This window comes from Adelges cooleyi, unplaced genomic scaffold (assembly GCF_023614345.1).
Source record: "Adelges cooleyi isolate 19-005CV unplaced genomic scaffold, UGA_ACOO_1.1 ACOO_flye_CR_arks_rails_tigmint_CR_PRNA_108, whole genome shotgun sequence".
Lineage (NCBI taxonomy): Eukaryota > Metazoa > Arthropoda > Insecta > Hemiptera > Adelgidae > Adelges > Adelges cooleyi.
This window is the reverse complement of record NW_026095761.1, coordinates 7781026-7799460: the sequence shown is the minus strand read 5'-3', so window position 1 is coordinate 7799460 and position 18435 is coordinate 7781026. Positions and strand designations below refer to the sequence as shown.

The following is an 18435-nucleotide window of genomic DNA, read 5'->3' as shown; positions in this document are numbered from 1 at the left end:
GTCGTTTATCTGTGTTTATTGTAAGGTGACAAAGAAAATACAAATTTCTCTATTGGGTAAAGTTGTGTAATATTAGTCACTCGAGTAACAATATTTGACAAAATATTTTTTTGAAATTATTTTGATCATGTCAAATCATAATTGTATAAGTTTTAGGGTATAACTTTTTGATGAAATATAATGATTTTGGTTGTAAAAAATTACTTTATGTAGAGTGATCAATTTTTTATCGTTTTATTCTTTTCAGATTTTTGTAAAAGAAAATATGTAAAGCATTACATAAATAAATTTCAGTGTTGTTAAAAATTATCTATTTTTTTTTATGATTTTCCCAATCTTAGGTGGGCAGCTTCAACACAATTAGAGCCTACGTACGCTAGGAGAATGTTCCCATGTTACGACGAACCTGCTTACCGAACACCGTTCAGCATTAGTATCGCGAGGAGAGTCCATCAAATGTCTTTGTCTAATATGGAACTCAATTCCACAGTATTCATGTAAGCTACACTGTACAATGTACTTGAAAAATACTAAATGTTTATTAAGCTTTTTCGTATCTGTTCGTTATATTATAGTGGATATCCTAATTGGATAGTCGATAGCTACAAAACTACTCCACCGATTTCAACGTACATGGTGTCAATGTTCGTTGGTAAATTCGATGGAAATACGAATGAGATGCCAGACGACTTAACCGTTAACATTTACACGCGTAGTAAATACGCTACTCAAATAGATTATGCTCTCGAGAAAATCCCAATGTTACTTGATGCCATGGAAAACTTCACCAGGATACCATATGAGTGGCCCAAAACGGACATTGTGGCTGTGCCAGACTTTGGGGGCTCAGGAACGGAGAATTGGGGCTTGAGTGCCTTTCGGTATACGACTTTTTTAACTTGACTATTTTGTCGTCACGTTGTGAACAATAAATTATTAAACTATTGTTACTAAAGGGAGAAGTATCTGTTTGTCAATGGAAATTCGTCGGCCAGAGCTAAAGTCAAAGTCACTTCAATGATTCAACACGAACTGGCTCAGCAGTGGTTCGGCAATCTAGTCACTTGTTCCTGGTGGAAAGATGTATGGTTAAAAAAAGGATTCGCCGTATTCTTTCAATACTTCATCATTCAATCTGTAAGCCAAAAATTCAATCGCACCAACCGTAGTACGTGGTACGTGTACGTGTTAACCTAATTAACTGTGATTACAGATATATCCCGAATGGCGCATGGACAAGTTATTTGTAATTGAACAACACCAAACCGCACTGGCCTTAGATCAGCTACCAGCTCATCCTGTCAGTTGGTCAGTGCTAAGCACAGAAGACATCGACGACATGTTCGACCAAATAACGTACAATAAAGCTGCAGCTGTTTTGAGAATGTTAAAAAACACTGTCGGAGAGACCAATTTTCGAGTACCGCTGACGTTGTATTTGAATCAATCCGAGTAAGGCACAATGATTTTAGTGAAATCCAACCGTATGATACAGTGTTCCACAAGTTTGTACATTCAGAATGAACGGTTGAATTAACTGGTGTTATTTTGCTTAGGTTCGGCTCGGCAAGTTCGAGAGATTTGTGGGCGATTTTTGACAACTATTACTTTGATAACCGATTTGAACTGGACAAACGTGTGCCGTTTACCTATTTCATGATGTCATGGACCGAACAACCGGGATATCCTGTCGTACACGTGAAGAACACAAACGAGGGGTTTACTATTACTCAAGTTAGTGAAGCATTGGAGTCGTCAAATTATGATGGGCTAGTTTTGTTAACTTGTTGAAATTTGCACATTAGGAAAAGTTCACAGTGTACCCGACCAACGGTACGGACGCTTCGAAATGGTTTATCGGGTTGACTTATACAACTGATAAAGTTAAAAACTTTGAAAATTTGACATCAACAGTTTGGATGGACATGGCGAAGAACATGACCGTTAAGATGAAAGACAATGCGAAATGGTTCATTTTTAATTTACAATCGTCTGGTAGTTGATCGCACATGGTGTTTAACGATTAGATCATTCCCAATTTATGGTGTCCACAAAATATTTAGTACTGAATTGTCTACAGTTTTGACATTCATGACACATTGTGAATGGTCTAATGAGTTCGTGGATTGGAATTAGCATATTTGTTTTTATTTAGTCCCTTTTTTCCTGAATAGGTTTTTACAGAGTGAATTACGCCAGTGACAATTGGTTGGCTTTGATACAACAGTTAAACGAATCCTATCGTGAAGTACACGTTCTCAATCGGGCCCAGCTTATAGACGATTCTTTCAACTTGGCAAGAGCTGGTCTGCTTAATTATTCTATACCGTTGGAGCTGTCGAAGTACTTAGAAAAAGAAGAAGACGCCATACCTTGGTATTCGTCCATACTCAGTTTTTCTTATTTACTGGAAAGAATGAGACGCAGCGTGGACGGTTATGACTATTTAAAGGTTAATATTACCGAAATTCAATGTTTAGCTGGAAATTGAGAAAAATATAGCCCATGTCTGAATATTTAACAGGATTATGTGCGTAACTTGGCCGAAATAATTTATGTGAAAGCGGAAACGTCTGTACAGGAATACGATAAAGACCAATATGAAGCGCTAATCAAGTGGAATGTATTCTCTGCGTGGGCTTGTTCTCTAAACAGTCAAAAATGTGTTAGGAACAATTTGGAGTATTTCAAGAGGTGGCAGTCGGGAAAAGAGTGAGCAACAATAATGATTAATCGTTTATTGCGGCAGAAGACTTTAGTACGATAACTGATTTTGAACAATCCCGTTACAGCATACCAGCGGATATCAAGGATGCTGCTTTCTGTGTGGGTGTGATGGCTAGTAACATGTCGGCGACTTGGGATGATATGTTAGATGTGTACACCAGCACTAACTCTATCTCGGAAAAGGAATCTGCGCAAACAGCGTTGACGTGCACGTCCAATCCACGACTGCTTAACAGGTATATTATGGCACATGTTCAAACTAATTCTCGTAGAACATTTTTTTTCTTAAACGCTTATTGTTGTGTTTAAGATATTTGAATTTCATTTTCGACGGTGCAAAAAGTCCAGTACGGTTGCAAGACTTCAGGGACATATGTACCGCCATGGTCTCAACACCCATAGGCATTGAAGTACTCACCGATTTCCTTATGAATAATTTAGAACAAATCGTCAGAAGAGTACCTGACGGTGAAGAAGTTGTTAAATTCATATACGCTACCCTTGCTTCAAAAGTGTCCCTCGACAGAGAAATAATCAAGGCATGACTAAGACTTAATGAACTGTATATTCTCTTTCAGGTATAATATAATTGCTTGTTTTTATTGATTTAAATTGCAGCTATACAAACTGAAGTCCGTTCCCGAGTTACCACAATCGCTTAAGAAGTCTTTTGAGAGATCTTATCGCCTCGTCGAACTCAATATTTACTGGTTCAACGAGTATCACGATTCAGTCAATCTATGGTTGGGAGTGCCAGTGTTGCCCGACGAGCCAACGACTCTTGCTCCAACACATAGGACGACCCAACCTACACATTTTACTACTAACGCAACCACAGCACAATATACGACAAATGCTACAACAGTGCCGTATGACAAAGACACTACTGAAGATTATGACGACATAGAAATTTCGTCGGGTAACTCGCATTACAATAGCTTGTTTATACTAAAATTGGTTATTTTGTTTGTTGTATTAAAACTTTTTGAATAAAAACTATTGAAGTGAATTTTTTTTAATGATACGTTAATATCAATTTTTGTCCAAATCCATCGAGATGTGTGCCCGTTAAATATGTGTCCTTTATTAAAATAGGTACTATACATTTAATGTGTTAGGTATTGTAAATTAAAACGCATTAATTGCGTTTATGCATTGAATTTTTAACAAACGATGCAAACGCAATTTATTTGAAGGTCTAGCTGTTGTTTGTAAACACGATGTTGTATTTTTCTTGTGGTATTTTTTTTTTAATATTTACTGCGCAGTTTAACTTGGTCCCATAATAATTATGACTGTATGGTTCAACAAGTATATTGTGTAAGTTGGTCATCGCAAAACAATAGTCTATGCTAAAATATCTTATCAGGGTCAATATTATAAGGTAAGTTCGAATGATAACAGAAAAAAAATGGCATCCAACCTGCTACTTTAAATACAATTTACACTATAGTCTTTACAATATTTTTTTAACAACGATACTTAATGCGTGTAAAACGATTATTCAGGGTCATTCCATGCGTTATCAGCAAAACTTTTTTAAATTTATCATGATCATGTGTATAAAGCAAATAATGATGTTTGCCAGTGAAATTGCCTCTGGAAATTCCAATTACCGGTTTACTTAGAGCTCAGTTAAAATACAAATAACTGGATTCGGTCAAAATTATGTACCTTGCTTATCGCGATTTTACAATTGGGTTTTTAGCATATCAGTTTGTGTTATGTCTAAAAATAAATACTCACAGTTGTGAGTATTTACCTTAATAGTATTTTATTATTGCTATAAAACATTAGTAGTATTAAAAATAAACATAAAAATATATAAATTTAGGTGTGACCAAATTTATATATACTTATAACCTACCCATATAATACTTTTTTCATAATAATTGATGAAGGCGATTTTTTGGCACAAAGATACATTCAACTCTTCTTTTAAAAATATGGAAACTTACATTTTTATACCCTATTCCAAATATATAATTTCATACATCGTATTATATTATTATACCCGTTAAGTATCTATTAAAGTTGTATGTAATGCACAGGAATATCTAATATTAGACAGCGTACACATAGTATAGATACCTATAGTAACGGACTATGCAAATAGTATTCTTATCATATTTTCATTAGCAAGTTGTATAATATATACCAAACCAAGTATCATATAAATAGTAAAAAAATAAAGAAAAAACAAAGTTGTAACAAAATATCATGATATAGTATTCGTAGTATGAATGTCTTTAAGAGCTGGTGAAAATTAAATAATAAATGTATGTTTAATTTAGATAACAAAAAAATTAAATACAAATAATATAATAAATGTATACATATACAACGAACTCAGGATAACGTGACTTGTTGAAATATATTTTGTAGTATTAGTGGAGTAAGTAGTATAATAGTTGTTTTAATTATTACAAAATGTAAAATACAGATACTTATTTGGCATATAACGAACGCTGTGCTTGTTAACAAATTGTCAGTATTCAATTGAGTACAAATTATTTATCTACAAAACAATAATAATATAATGAATACCTAATGTAGCCTGTAATTATTAGATAATTGGAAATTGAAATAAGTGTAGCAGTGTACAAAACAAACATGACCTAGAAATTGAAAACAAAGTCTTTATTTAAATTTATAAGAGACATTCTGTTAAAAAAAAATTATTAATAAATTAAAAAATGGTCTAAACTATCATATTACAACTAAATGATACTCTCGAGACTAAAACTGTATTTAAAATAAACATAAAGGTGATATACAAAAAAAAATAATAATAAAAGCTTAAAAAATACTTCATAATTCCTAAATAATGTATTTTGTCTTCTTTACTAAAATTGTTTAATTTTATTGGCAACTATTTTATTTGTAATTTAAAATACATTATTAATATCGTTTTAATCTAAAATAAACTTTCAATATTCAACTAAAATAAAAATTGCTTAAAACCGGTGGCTTAGTTTTTGCTATACTTAAACAATTTGTCGCTGTCGCATGCAAGGCTAATCTAATCTATGCTTTACACACAATAATTTTTATGAATTACTATAATATCATAGTAATAATAAATTAATAAATGTCATAATATTATGTACTTATCTGCATGACTCATTATAGTATAACTTGATAATACAAAATCAAAATAAGATTACTTTTATGTCATAAAAAAATTATAGCAAATGGAGTTCTTACAAGAAAATCATTTATTCGATTAAACATGATTGTTTTAAACTTAATTTGTAGAATCAATTAACAATAAGATTTTTGATAACTTTTGATTTCAAACAAAGAAAGATTTACATGTGTTATAATTTAAATAGCATTTTCCTTAATTTGATACCATCGCTTAGGATTAAAAGTATTAAGCAATAATAATAGTTAAGGGTTTATGTGATAAAAATTAGAAGTTTTAAACTTTAAAAAATATTTTGTTAACTAAACATAAAGATTAATTTTTTAATTATTTTTTATAGGTATTTAATAAGTATTTTAGATATGATAAAAAGTTTGTATCTTCAAATTATTATTCTGTAAAACCGATAAGCTATTAATCATGGCCATTCGTTTAAAAATATTTAAAATGAGTAATGGATTTTTTTTTGCAATTTTTTCGAGTACACAGTATACTTATCCGTTTTGGTTACTCAAAGTATTTTTCTGAGAATATGTTGATGAATAAACAAACGTCATTCAAATACTATTTACACTGAGTTGGAGACGTTTTGGTAATTAAATACTTATAACCCATTGGTAGATAAAGACAAACCTTTTTAAGCATTATTCATCCATTCGAATAAGATAAAACATATTCAGCTGCGGCACAAGTATACAGTTTAAGCCGGTTCGTCGTTCGTTGACGATAGTGATTTTAGTAGTGTTGCGCTATTTAGTGTCTCAAAATGTTGTTCAAATTTCTTACTTTTTACGCCTTAGTTCAGGGCTTAAATGGATTTAATACATTTTTACCCACTGCTACGGTTCCAAAGTCATATTCTCTAGCTATATCGCCGAATTTCGAAAATAAAGATGCCTCGTTTGTCGGTTTAGTAGAAATACTCATTCAAACTGAAATGATCACTGGTGAAGTGATCTTGCATTCAAAAGATTTACAAATCACGTCAGTTAATGTCACCAAAGTTAGCACTAGTCGTGAGATCACTGTAAAAGAATGGAAATTCATTCAAGAAGACGAACAAGTAAAGATTGTGTTGGATAATATGTTACCACCAAATGAGGAATACATGATAGCTATCAGATTTAATGGTTCACTCAGAAACGACATGACCGGATTTTACAAAAGCTCGTACAGCCAATCGCAAACCGGCGCAGAAAAGTAAGTATTGAATAATACAAAATCGAGTAACACTAAGTAATATCTGTGTTGTTGTTTTACAGTTTCTTAGCCGTTACTCAGTTTGAGGCAACATATGCGAGAAGTGCGTTCCCTTGTTACGATGAACCGCACTATAAAGTGCCCTTCAATATTACAGTTGGTGTTCCTGACAAGCAAATTGCATTGTCAAACATGCCACTATTGTATAAAGATCAAAAGTAAGTATAAATATCAAGTTTGACTAAAACGATTATTTAAAAGATTTCTGTAACGTTTGAATTTCAAAAACATATCATAACTATTCGAACTTTTTTTTTTCGCAGAGATGTTTATGCATTGGATTCTGGCCGTAGGTTGACATGGTACCATTTTCAGCAGACACCCCCAATATCAACATACTTAGTAGCGTTCTTTGTCGGTGATTTCGTTAGTTGGGATTCGAGTTCGAAAGTGAATGTGTACACCCGCAACGATAACTATTATTTAAAACAGACTAAATATGCTCTAGATGTTGCTCCTAAACTACTCAAAGCAATGGAATTGTTTACTGGAATTAAATACGAATTACCAAAATTGGATCTGGTAGCCTTACCCGATCTGGGATTCGGAGCTATGGAAAACTGGGGAATGAACACTTTTAGGTAATGCTTTGCGGTTACATATGATTATTATGTTTTCGATGCAGTCGTTCTGATCAATTTTGTCTTTAATTATACGATGATGTGTATTTTAGGGAAAGATTACTTTTATTGCCTGAAGATTCGACAACGCTGTACAAAGGAGCCGTTACTAAAATAATACAGCACGAGTTGTCTCATCAATGGTTTGGTAATCTGGTCACATGCGACTGGTGGGATTACGTTTGGTTAAACGAAGGTTTTGCAACGTTTTTTGAATACTTCGCTACAGCAACAGTAATAATTTATTCATAATCATAAATTAACACTTAAGTATAATATTTAAATTCTATGATAGTAAAATAAAAAAATACAACATTTAATCTGAATGGTTTTAGTTAAATCGTTTTTTATTTAGTAATAAAACACTTACAAACTATTTTTATCTTAGAATAAAGATTTTTTATAAAGTGTTTTCAAAAAAACACTTTTCATTAATATTTATTACCAATTAGCTAGATATTGAGCATTTTTCTAACACTAATAATCTTTGAGAATAAAATGCTTCTATATTATACAAAAATAAGTTACTTACTTTATAATTTTTGTCTAAAAACATGAATTCTTATAGTTGGCTTAAAATTTATAGGTAGAACCTGATTGGCAATCGCCAGAATTTTTTGTTGTTGAACAACATCAAACTGGTTTGGAGTACGATCAGATAGCAAGGCATGCGTTATCGAACAAAGTGTCCACTCCTGAAGAAATAGATAATACTTTTGATCATATAACGTACAATAAAGGAGGCTCAGTGTTAAGAATGTTGTACAGTTATGTTGGAAAAGATGTTTTTAAAGAAGCTTTGAATTTGTATTTGACCAAACATATGTAAGTACCATTATATAGCTGTTTACAGCGTTTTTAAACTCAGAGTTTATGTGGACTAACTTTTTTTAAGGGAGGAATCGGTAAGACCGAGTGATCTTTGGGATGCATTTGAAAAAACATTGGCTAAATGCAAACAAACATTAGTTAAAGACCATACTGTAAACGAAGTCATGAGCACGTGGACCGAGCAATCTGGTTATCCGGTGGTAAATGTGACAAAAGCGCACGACGCTGTTTCTGAATATGGGTACAGATTTACACAGGTAACACTTTTCTAATCATATTATATTTGTCAAGTCAAATAGCATATTATAAATAAAATAATGTTTTTTCTAATTTAGGAAAAGTTTACAGTCGACGAACCCCTTGTTAATCATTCCACTAAATGGTTTATTGGTGTTACAATAGCAAATGATTTGAAACCAACTTTTGATAATTTAACTCCTGTTTTCTGGTTGAATCCCAAAGATGATGAATATATTCTTAAACCTGACCATCCCGTGATGTCTTACAAATGGTATATTGTCAACCTACAGTCTACTGGTAAAACATTGATACCCAATATTTTAAAAAGCAACAAAATGTAACTAAATAGTGCTTACATTTATATCGTTTTAAAAGGATTTTACAGAGTGAACTACGAAAACAACAATTGGTTGGCGTTAATAGAACAACTAAAAAATGCACCAGAAGTTTTACACGTTTTAAACAGAGCTCAATTGGTTGATGACTCTTTTAATTTAGCGAGAGCGGGAAGATTAAACTACACAGTACCTTTAGAACTTACAAATTATCTGGATAAGGAAAATGATGTCATACCTTGGTATTCAGTGATGAACAGTTTTAATTATATTTTGGATCGAATGAGACGCAGTCCTTTGTACTCAGAAATTGAGGTGAGGCGAATAAAATGTATTAAAATAAATTATTATGCAAATACTTGGCTAGTTATTTTTACAAAAATGACAAACATTTTTTTTTATATTAAGAACTATAATCAGCCACAAACTTAGTTTTTTTAGTTCCATTATTTTGACTTAATAAATAAAATACAACAACTGGGTAGTAATAACTATTTTTAGCTGATCTATAACAGTGTTACATTTGAAAAAAAACATTTTTAATTTATTTTATCATTGTTATCTTTAGAATTACGTTAGTGATAAGGCATTAATAATCTTCACCAAATTACAACTTCAAGTAGAAGAGAAAAAAAATAAAACGTACGCCATCAATGCCGGTTGGAACACATTCAGTGTTTGGGCTTGTAAATTAAATGTACCGACTTGCGTGATACCGGCAACTAGTTACTTCAATGCATGGCTGAAAGGTGAAAAGTAAGTTCCTACTTTTGTTATTAACTGATGACTATTATTTCTTACTAATAATTTTAAACAATTGTCATAGGATACCGGATGATCAAAAACACGTAGCTTTTTGCGTAGGTTTGAACATTCATCCTGAATCAGATACTTGGAACGAAGTTTTCCAAGTTTACTTGAATACACAATCCGCTTCTGAACGATATTCGGCACTAAACGCATTAGCTTGTACACAAAATCAATCTTTATTAAGAAGGTAAGTCATTCATATTCCTATACTGTATCAAACTAAATGTTTGGCATTTACTCAGTACATATTTAAATTAATATTTTAACAAATTATGAAGCTATGATAATTAAAGGCCTTTAAAAATACCATTTAAACCATTATATTTAAATATATCTCAACTTTATTATTAATACAATAACATTTTTATTATAAATACCAAGTAACGCAAACTATTTTTCTTTCTTCAGCAATCAGTTGTTTATTAAATTTAGTCATAATTAAAATAATCGTTATTTAGGTCTAGTATTTGTATTGAAATATGATGTTGACATCATTGCAGTAGTCATTGTTGTAATTTCTTATTATTAAACTTATTATTAGATTTCTGGAAATTTTGTTTTCCGTGTAAATTTGGTAAAGTTTTTAATAACTAATTATAACCTGCATACGTCTAAATAATACATGCGATATATCTACCTCACAATGTATGGTTTTTAAAAATGGTTTTTGTGTTATTTTATTAATTATTTTCTATATTTAACTATCCCTTACTGGCCGAAGATATTCCAGGTCTTTTAGGGCTGTATTTTACTTATCGCATATTCATTATATAATTTATTAATTCATTATTTTTATATAACTAATTAATAATGTTTGCAGTTACGTGGAACTAATTTTGAAAGGACCGAACGGTCCGATACGGCCCCAAGATTACAGAGCTGTTTTTAATTCACTGTCTTCCACGCCATTGGGCATTGAAACTCTACTAGTTTTCCTTCGAGATAACTGGGATCGTATAAGTAAAGAATTACCTGATGGCGAAAGCGTGGCTGAGACAATTTACTCAATATTAGCATCAAAAGTGTCACTGGATAAAGACATATCAATAGTAAAAATATATTTTCTAAATTACTCAGAATGAGATCAAACTTAATCATTTAAAGCTTAAAAAACTAATCTTACATTAATTGTGAATTGATATTTTTCAGTTGAATGAAATAAAATCGAAATCAGGAATTCCAAGTACATTGCAAAAAAGTTATGACGCTGTATACAAGCAGGTCGAATTAAATCAGAAATGGTTTGATTCTTATTATATTGACATCCACGAATTCGTGAGGCCGGGTTCATCAAAAGATCTTCAGATTAAGCCCCACACAAGTGCAGCTAGCCCAATACACTCTGTAGGATCTCTTAGCACGGTCACTTGCCTAACCATCATTCACATAGTAGTATTAGTAATCTATTTTAATTAAATGTAAGTATATATTGTAATGTGTTTTAACTGTTATACCAACGCAATTCGCGTATTATACCACCGGAATTTTTATGTTTGATATATTTATTATTACTTAAACATCTATTATATACCATCTGTAATAGTACAATTTTGTCTAGTTTAATAAGATTCTCTTAGCAGTAGTGTTCACTAAGTTAACCTAAATAAATTATAAGATATTATACAATTTAAATAATCAATTTTAAATTCATTTAAATTTACATATTTCCAAAGGTCTCAAGAATTTGTACCCATGTGTGAATTAGTCAATTCTTAAACATCTATTATAGTATTCAATCTGTTATATTATAATTTTGTTTAGTGCAATAAGGTTTTATATTACTCAAAAAAAATTTCTCGAGATTAAAACTGTATTTAAAATAGATAAATTAGTGATATATAAATATCATAAATATAAATAGTACAAAAATAGATGGCTATGAAAAAGATACTTTATAATTAGGTAATAATATACTTTGTATTTTGTGGCTTAGACTTTTAAATTTGAATTCTAAATTTTTGTTATTTTAAATACATATTATAATTGTTTTATTCTGAAATACATTTTTGCTTTTACTATTGTATATATACAAATGCTTTAGAACATTATGTCCTGATTAGTAGGCCATCAATTGGGCAGCCGATATTTTATGAATAAAGATTGTATCTCTCTCTTATTCGACTAAAATAAAAATTGCCCATTACTGGTTTAACTTTTGCTATAGGTAATTAAAAAAAGTTACCATTGTCACGTGCATAGTACTTAGAAGGTATCTAGCGTTATTAATGATTATCTAATCTAAGCTTTACTAACGAGAAGTATTGTTGTTTATTATTATACCATACTGAAATGAATTATTTGCATGACTTATTAGTAGCACTTAATAATAGTTCAAATCGAAAGGTGACATATTCAATGTTTTTAAACGTTTGTAACAAACTAAGTCCTCACTCATAAATGTCATTTAGATTTCTAATAAGTAAATTACTTTGTATACATAAATAAATAACAAAAAACTAGGAATGTTAACGGATCAATTAATAGTAGGTTCCTACATTATTGTAAACTCTTGATTTCAAACAAGAATAATTTTATTCCTATTACAAAATAAATTGTTATAAAAGCTAGTTTGGTAAATTTTATTTAGAAAATATTGTAAACAATTTTTTGGTACCTAAACTAAAAGATTAGATTCCAAAATGTATTAAGCATAATTGGTATTTTAAGTATTTTTTGTTCTATAAAATCTACTAGCTATAATTCATGGCCACACAAAAATTATCTAAAACGAGTAATGTGTTTTGTTTTGACATTTTCTCGAGTACACAAGATACTGATCCGTCTTGGTTAATATGTTAATTATTAAACAAACGATATTCAAACAATATTTACACTGCACACACACAATAACAACGCATCGAAGAAGTTTTTTTATTTAAATAATTATTACCTATTAGTAGATAATGTCAAACCTTATTCAGTATTCTTCATATATTAAGATAAGATAATAGATATTCACCTGCGGCACACGTTTACAGTTTAGACCGGTTTGTCTTTCGTTGACGATAGTGATTATAGTAGTGTCGTAAAATGTTATTAAAATTTCTTGCGTTTTACGCCTTAGCCCAGGGCTTAAACGGATTTAATACGTTTTTGCCCACTACAACGGTTCCAAACTCATATTCTCTATGTGTAGCGCCAAATTTTCAAAATAAAGATGCCTCGTTCGCCGGTTTAGTAAAAATATTTATTACAACGATAAATATCACTTCTGAAGTGGTTTTGCATGCAAAAGATTTAAAAATCACATCAATTAAGTTTACCGAAGTGATCACCGAACGTGAGATTACCCTGAAAGAATGGACGTGCGATGAAGACAACGAACAAGTAATGATTATGTTGGAAGATATGTTACCACCTAATCAGGAATACATGATAGCTATCAGATTTAATGGTTTACTCAGAAACGATATGACCGGATTTTACAAAAGTTCGTATAACCAATCGAAAACCAGTACGGAAAAGTAAGTATTGAATAAGTCATAATATAAAATTGAGTAATAATAAGTAATATCTGTGTTGTTATTTAACAGATTCCTAGCCGTTACTCAGTTTGCGGCAACATATGCGCGAAGTGCGTTCCCTTGTTACGATGAACCGCACTATAAAGTGACCTTCAATATTATAGTTGGTGTTTCTGACAAACAAATTGCATTGTCCAATATGCCAATATTATATAAAGATGATATGTAAGTGTAAAATAATGATTTTGACTAAAATTGAAGTACATTTTTTTTAGAGGTTTCTGTATCGTTAAAATTTTATGAACACATCATATGTTTTGAACTCTTTTTTCGTAGAGATGTTTGTGGATTGACAAACAATTGGACAGTTTTGTCATGGTTCCATTTTCAGCAGACACCTCCAATTTCCACATACTTAGTAGCGTTCTTTGTCGGAGAATTCGTTAGCTTGGAATCGAGTTCCAAAATTAATGTGTTCACTCGCCCAGAATACTTACAACACACTGAATATGCTCTAGATATTGCTCCTAAACTTCTTGAAGCGATGGAACTATTTACTGGAATTGAGTACGAATTACCAAAATTGGATCTGATAGCCTTACCCGACCTGGGATTCGGAGCTATGGAAAACTTGGGAATTAACACTTTTAGGTAATGCTCTGCGAAGGGCGATTACATGATATGATGTGCTCGATGCAGTTGTTCAGAACATCTAAGTACTATATAATACAATAATGTATTTTTTAGAGAAAGATTACTTTTATTTCCCGAAGATTCGACAATCCTGTATAAAGGAGCCGTTACTAAAACAATACAGCATGAGTTGTCGCATCAATGGTTTGGTAATCTGGTCACATGCGACTGGTGGGATTACGTTTGGTTAAACGAAGGTTTTGCAACGTTTTTTGAATACTTCGCTACAGCAACAGTAATATTTAACTCTAATATTAAAATATATTCAAAAACAAGTTCCTCACATTTTTTTTTTGTCTAATATAAATGCATCTTTACAGTTGATTTATATGTTATAGGTAGAGCCTGATTGGCAACTGCCAGAATTTTTTGTCGTTGAACAACATCAAACTGCTTTAGAGTACGATCAGATAGCAAGGCATCCATTATCGAACAAAGTGTCCACTCCTAAAGAAATTAATAGTAATTTTGATCGTATAACGTACAATAAAGGAGCCTCGGTGTTAAGAATGTTGTACAACTATGTTGGAAAAGATGTTTTTAAAGATTCATTGAATTTGTATTTGAACCGACGTATGTAAGTAACATCAAAATAAATTTAAAACATTTTAAAGTCCAGAGTTTATGTAGAATAACTTTTCTTAGGAAAGGATCAGCGAACCCAAATGATCTTTGGGATGCATTTGAAGAAATATTGTCTAAACGTGAACAGACATTAGTTAAAGACCAAACTGTTAATACAGTGATGAGCACGTGGACCGAACAATCTGGTTATCCGGTCGTGAATGCCTTGAAATATAAGAACGGTCCATTTGGATACCTGTATCGTATGACACAGGTGAATGACGATAATACTATTTTAACCATGTCATAATTGTCCACTCAAATTGTATATAAATGTTTTTTTCTCATTTAGGAACGGTTTACATTCGACGAGCCCCTTGTAAAACATTCTACTAAATGGTTTATTGGTTTTACAATAACAATTGATTTGAAACCAAATTTCGAAAAGTTGACTCCTCTTATGTGGCTGGATCCCACACATGACCTTCATTTTCTTAATCTTACCGTGGAATCTGACAAATGGTACATTATCAATCTGCAGTCTACCGGTAAAACATTGATACCCAATATTTTAAAAAGCAACAAAATGTAGCTAAATAGTGCTTACATTCATATCGTTTTAAAAGGATTTTTTAGAGTGAACTACGAAGAGAAAAATTGGTTGGCGTTAATAGAACAACTAAAAAATGCACCAGATGTTATACACGTGTTGAACAGAGCTCAATTGGTTGATGACTCTTTTAATTTAGCGAGAGCGGGAAGATTAAACTACACAGTACCTTTAGAACTTACAAATTATCTGGATAAGGAAAATGATGTCATACCTTGGTATTCAGTGATGAACAGTTTTAATTATATTTTGGATCGAATGAGACGCAGTCCTTTATACTTTGAATTTGAAGTGAGGCGAATAAAATGTATTTAAATAGATAAAACATAAAATAATTTTTTTATTTTAAACATAAATCATATCATAGACTTTATTATTTGTTTTATGATAATTTTCTGCTACTGTACTTAATATTATCAAATCTAAATATTTTGGTAATATGAAAAATAACAATTAGTATTAATGTTTATTAAAAGAACTATTCAGTGTTTTAATTTTAAAAAAACATTTTATTTGTATTGTTGTTATCCTTAGAATTACGTTAGCGATAAGGCATTTATCATCTTCACCAAATTAAAACGCCAAGTAAAAGAGGAAAAAAATAAAAATTATGCCATCAATGCCGGTTGGAATATATTCAGTGTTTGGGCTTGTAAATTAAATGTACCGACTTGCGTGTTACCGGCAATCAGGTACTTCAATGCATGGCTGAAAGGTGAAAAGTAAGTTCCTACTTTTGTTATTAACTAATGACTATTATTTCTTACTAATATTTTCCAACAAATATCATAGGATACCGGATGATCAAAAATACGTAGCATTTTGTGTAGGTTTAAAGTTTCATCCTGAATGGTATTTATGGAACCAAGTTTTCCAAGTTTACTTGAAAACACAATCTGTTTCTGAACGATATTCGGCACTAAACGCATTAGCGTGTTCACAAACTGACTTTTTATTAAGGAAGTAAGTCATTCAAATTTTAATACTATACCAAATTAAACGATTGGAATTTACTCAATACATATTTAAACAATTATTTGAATAAAATATGAAGTTATGATAATTTATGGCATTTGAAAATACCATTTAAACCACTATACTTAATTTTTATATATTAATTACGAAGTATTAAACTTATTTTGGTTTATTGGAAATTCATTTTCCATGTATTTGTGGTAAGGTTTCAATAACTAGTTATAACCTGCATATGTTTACACAAGATATGCGCTATATCTACCTAACAAAGTAAGTTAACAATTGGTTTTTGTGTTATTTTATTAATTTTCTTTTCTGTATTTCACTATATTTTTGTATTTTACTTATCGTATATTCGTTATGCTATTTATTAATTTATTATAATTATATAACCTGACAGTAAATAATTATGTTTGTAGTTATGTAGAACAAATTTTGAAAGGACCGAACGGTCCGATAAGGCCTCAAGATTACAGAGCTGTATTTAATTCACTGTCTTCCACGCCATTGGGCATTCAAACTCTACTATATTTTCTTCGGGATAACTGGGATCGTATATGTAAAGAATTACCTGATGGCGAAAGCGTGGCTGAGACTATTTATTCAATATTAGCATCAAAAGTGTCTCTGGATGACGAAATAATACTAGTAAGAATATATTTTTTTAATTACTCAGATTGAAAATAATGCTCTGGAAGCTACAAATTGCCATAAACTAATAGAATTTAGCAAAATATCTACGAACAGATTACAAATTTTGTTAAACAGTACACATAATTTTATACTGGCATGTCTTTGGTTGAATTCACTTTGATCTCTGGATACGATTTAATTTCTTTTAGGGAAATATTTACTTATAATGACTTTTATGTTAAAATTTTTTTGACAATTTAGACATACAGTCAACTAGCAAAATACTTCTAAGTTATAACTAAATTATTTGAATTGATTAAGCTGACAATGCAATTAAAGCGCTAATTAATTGCTAGGGGGACACCAAATTAGCATACATTATAAGATCAAACTGTATAATTTAAAGCTAAAAACGAAATTTCTTTTACAAATGTAATAGAAAATTTACTATTTTTCACAACGATTGGGTTGTAAGTAAATCTTGCAAATAGTGACACAATTTTCATTTTCATGTGAAAATTTAGTATACAAGTACTACTAGCAATTCTAACATTGTGAATTTATATGTTTTAGATGAACGAAATAAGATCAAAATCTTGCAACTCGTGTACAATGCAAAAAAGTTTTGACTCTGTGTACAAGCAAGTGGAAATAAATCAGAAATGGTTTGATAGCTACTCCAATGACATCCACGAATTCGTAAGACTGGGTTCATCAAAAGACCTTCCGATTAGTCCCCGTACAAGTGCAGCTAGTCCAATAAATTCTGTAGGATCTCTTAGCACGATCACTTGCCTTACCATCATTCACACAGTAGTATTAATAATATATTTTAATTAATTGTATGTATATTATGTAATGTATTTTAACTGTTTTACAAGCGCCATTCGCGTATTATACCACCGGAACTTGTACGATTGATCTATTTATTATTACTTAAACATCTATTTTATACCATCTGTAATATTACAATTTTGTTTAGTATAATAAGGTTCTCCTAGCAGTAGTTTTTACTAAGTTAGCGTAAATAAATAATAAAGTTGTATGTAATTGAAGTAATCGATTACAAATTTATTCAAATTGATATATTTCCAAAGGCCTTAAGAAGATGCATTTTACTTTTAATTATCAAGCAAATAAATTTGACTACCAAGAAGACTTTTAGTCGGTCCATGATGAGTTTAGATTAATAACATCTGGCCAAGATCCTGCAATGCTAGTGTATCTTTACACGAATCAACCTGCCCCGTTTTCTAACTCTCATATCTCTGCTTTTTTTTATGATGGGCTTTTGAAATTTGATACATACATTAAACACGAATAGCTTAGGACAATGTCAGAAATTGAGCCCTTAATTTTAGGCCATTACAAAAAAAGGGGAACTTCAGAATTTGCATATTTGTTACTGACTCGCTGACTGATTATAACATGTATAAGGTATTTCTCAATGGGTAGAAACGTGAAATTTGGCACAAAAATAGGTGTTTTAGTGTAAGTAAATAAAAAAATCTGTGTGGCTCAAGAA

General features: G+C 31.0%; 2 protein-coding genes across 2 annotated transcripts in view; both read left to right on the top strand.

Moving 5' to 3' along the window:
• The window catches only part of LOC126840826 (uncharacterized), a 33436-nt gene that overhangs the window by 915 nt on the left and 14086 nt on the right, over positions 1 to 18435 (top strand). The window contains exons 2-21 of the mRNA XM_050576787.1: positions 342 to 497; positions 576 to 881; positions 957 to 1137; positions 1214 to 1452; positions 1557 to 1734; positions 1806 to 1995; positions 2175 to 2452; positions 2525 to 2712; positions 2793 to 2963; positions 3038 to 3266; positions 3346 to 3717; positions 6633 to 7075; positions 7138 to 7293; positions 7399 to 7716; positions 7809 to 7989; positions 8342 to 8580; positions 8651 to 8843; positions 8922 to 9123; positions 9202 to 9476; positions 9730 to 9917. Of these exons, the coding sequence (XP_050432744.1) occupies positions 342 to 497; positions 576 to 881; positions 957 to 1137; positions 1214 to 1452; positions 1557 to 1734; positions 1806 to 1995; positions 2175 to 2452; positions 2525 to 2712; positions 2793 to 2963; positions 3038 to 3266; positions 3346 to 3717; positions 6633 to 7075; positions 7138 to 7293; positions 7399 to 7716; positions 7809 to 7989; positions 8342 to 8580; positions 8651 to 8843; positions 8922 to 9123; positions 9202 to 9476; positions 9730 to 9917 (4683 nt within the window). The remainder of the gene's footprint in view (positions 1 to 341; positions 498 to 575; positions 882 to 956; positions 1138 to 1213; positions 1453 to 1556; positions 1735 to 1805; positions 1996 to 2174; positions 2453 to 2524; positions 2713 to 2792; positions 2964 to 3037; positions 3267 to 3345; positions 3718 to 6632; positions 7076 to 7137; positions 7294 to 7398; positions 7717 to 7808; positions 7990 to 8341; positions 8581 to 8650; positions 8844 to 8921; positions 9124 to 9201; positions 9477 to 9729; positions 9918 to 18435) is intronic.
• Positions 12938 to 17965, top strand: LOC126841721 (aminopeptidase N-like). Its single transcript, XM_050578332.1, has 12 exons — positions 12938 to 13435; positions 13505 to 13660; positions 13772 to 14086; positions 14183 to 14363; positions 14467 to 14705; positions 14774 to 14966; positions 15045 to 15240; positions 15319 to 15593; positions 15837 to 16024; positions 16095 to 16265; positions 16697 to 16925; positions 17484 to 17965. Exons 1-12 carry the CDS (start codon positions 13002 to 13004, stop codon positions 17748 to 17750), a joined length of 2844 nt encoding a protein of 947 aa, XP_050434289.1. The 5' UTR covers positions 12938 to 13001; the 3' UTR covers positions 17751 to 17965.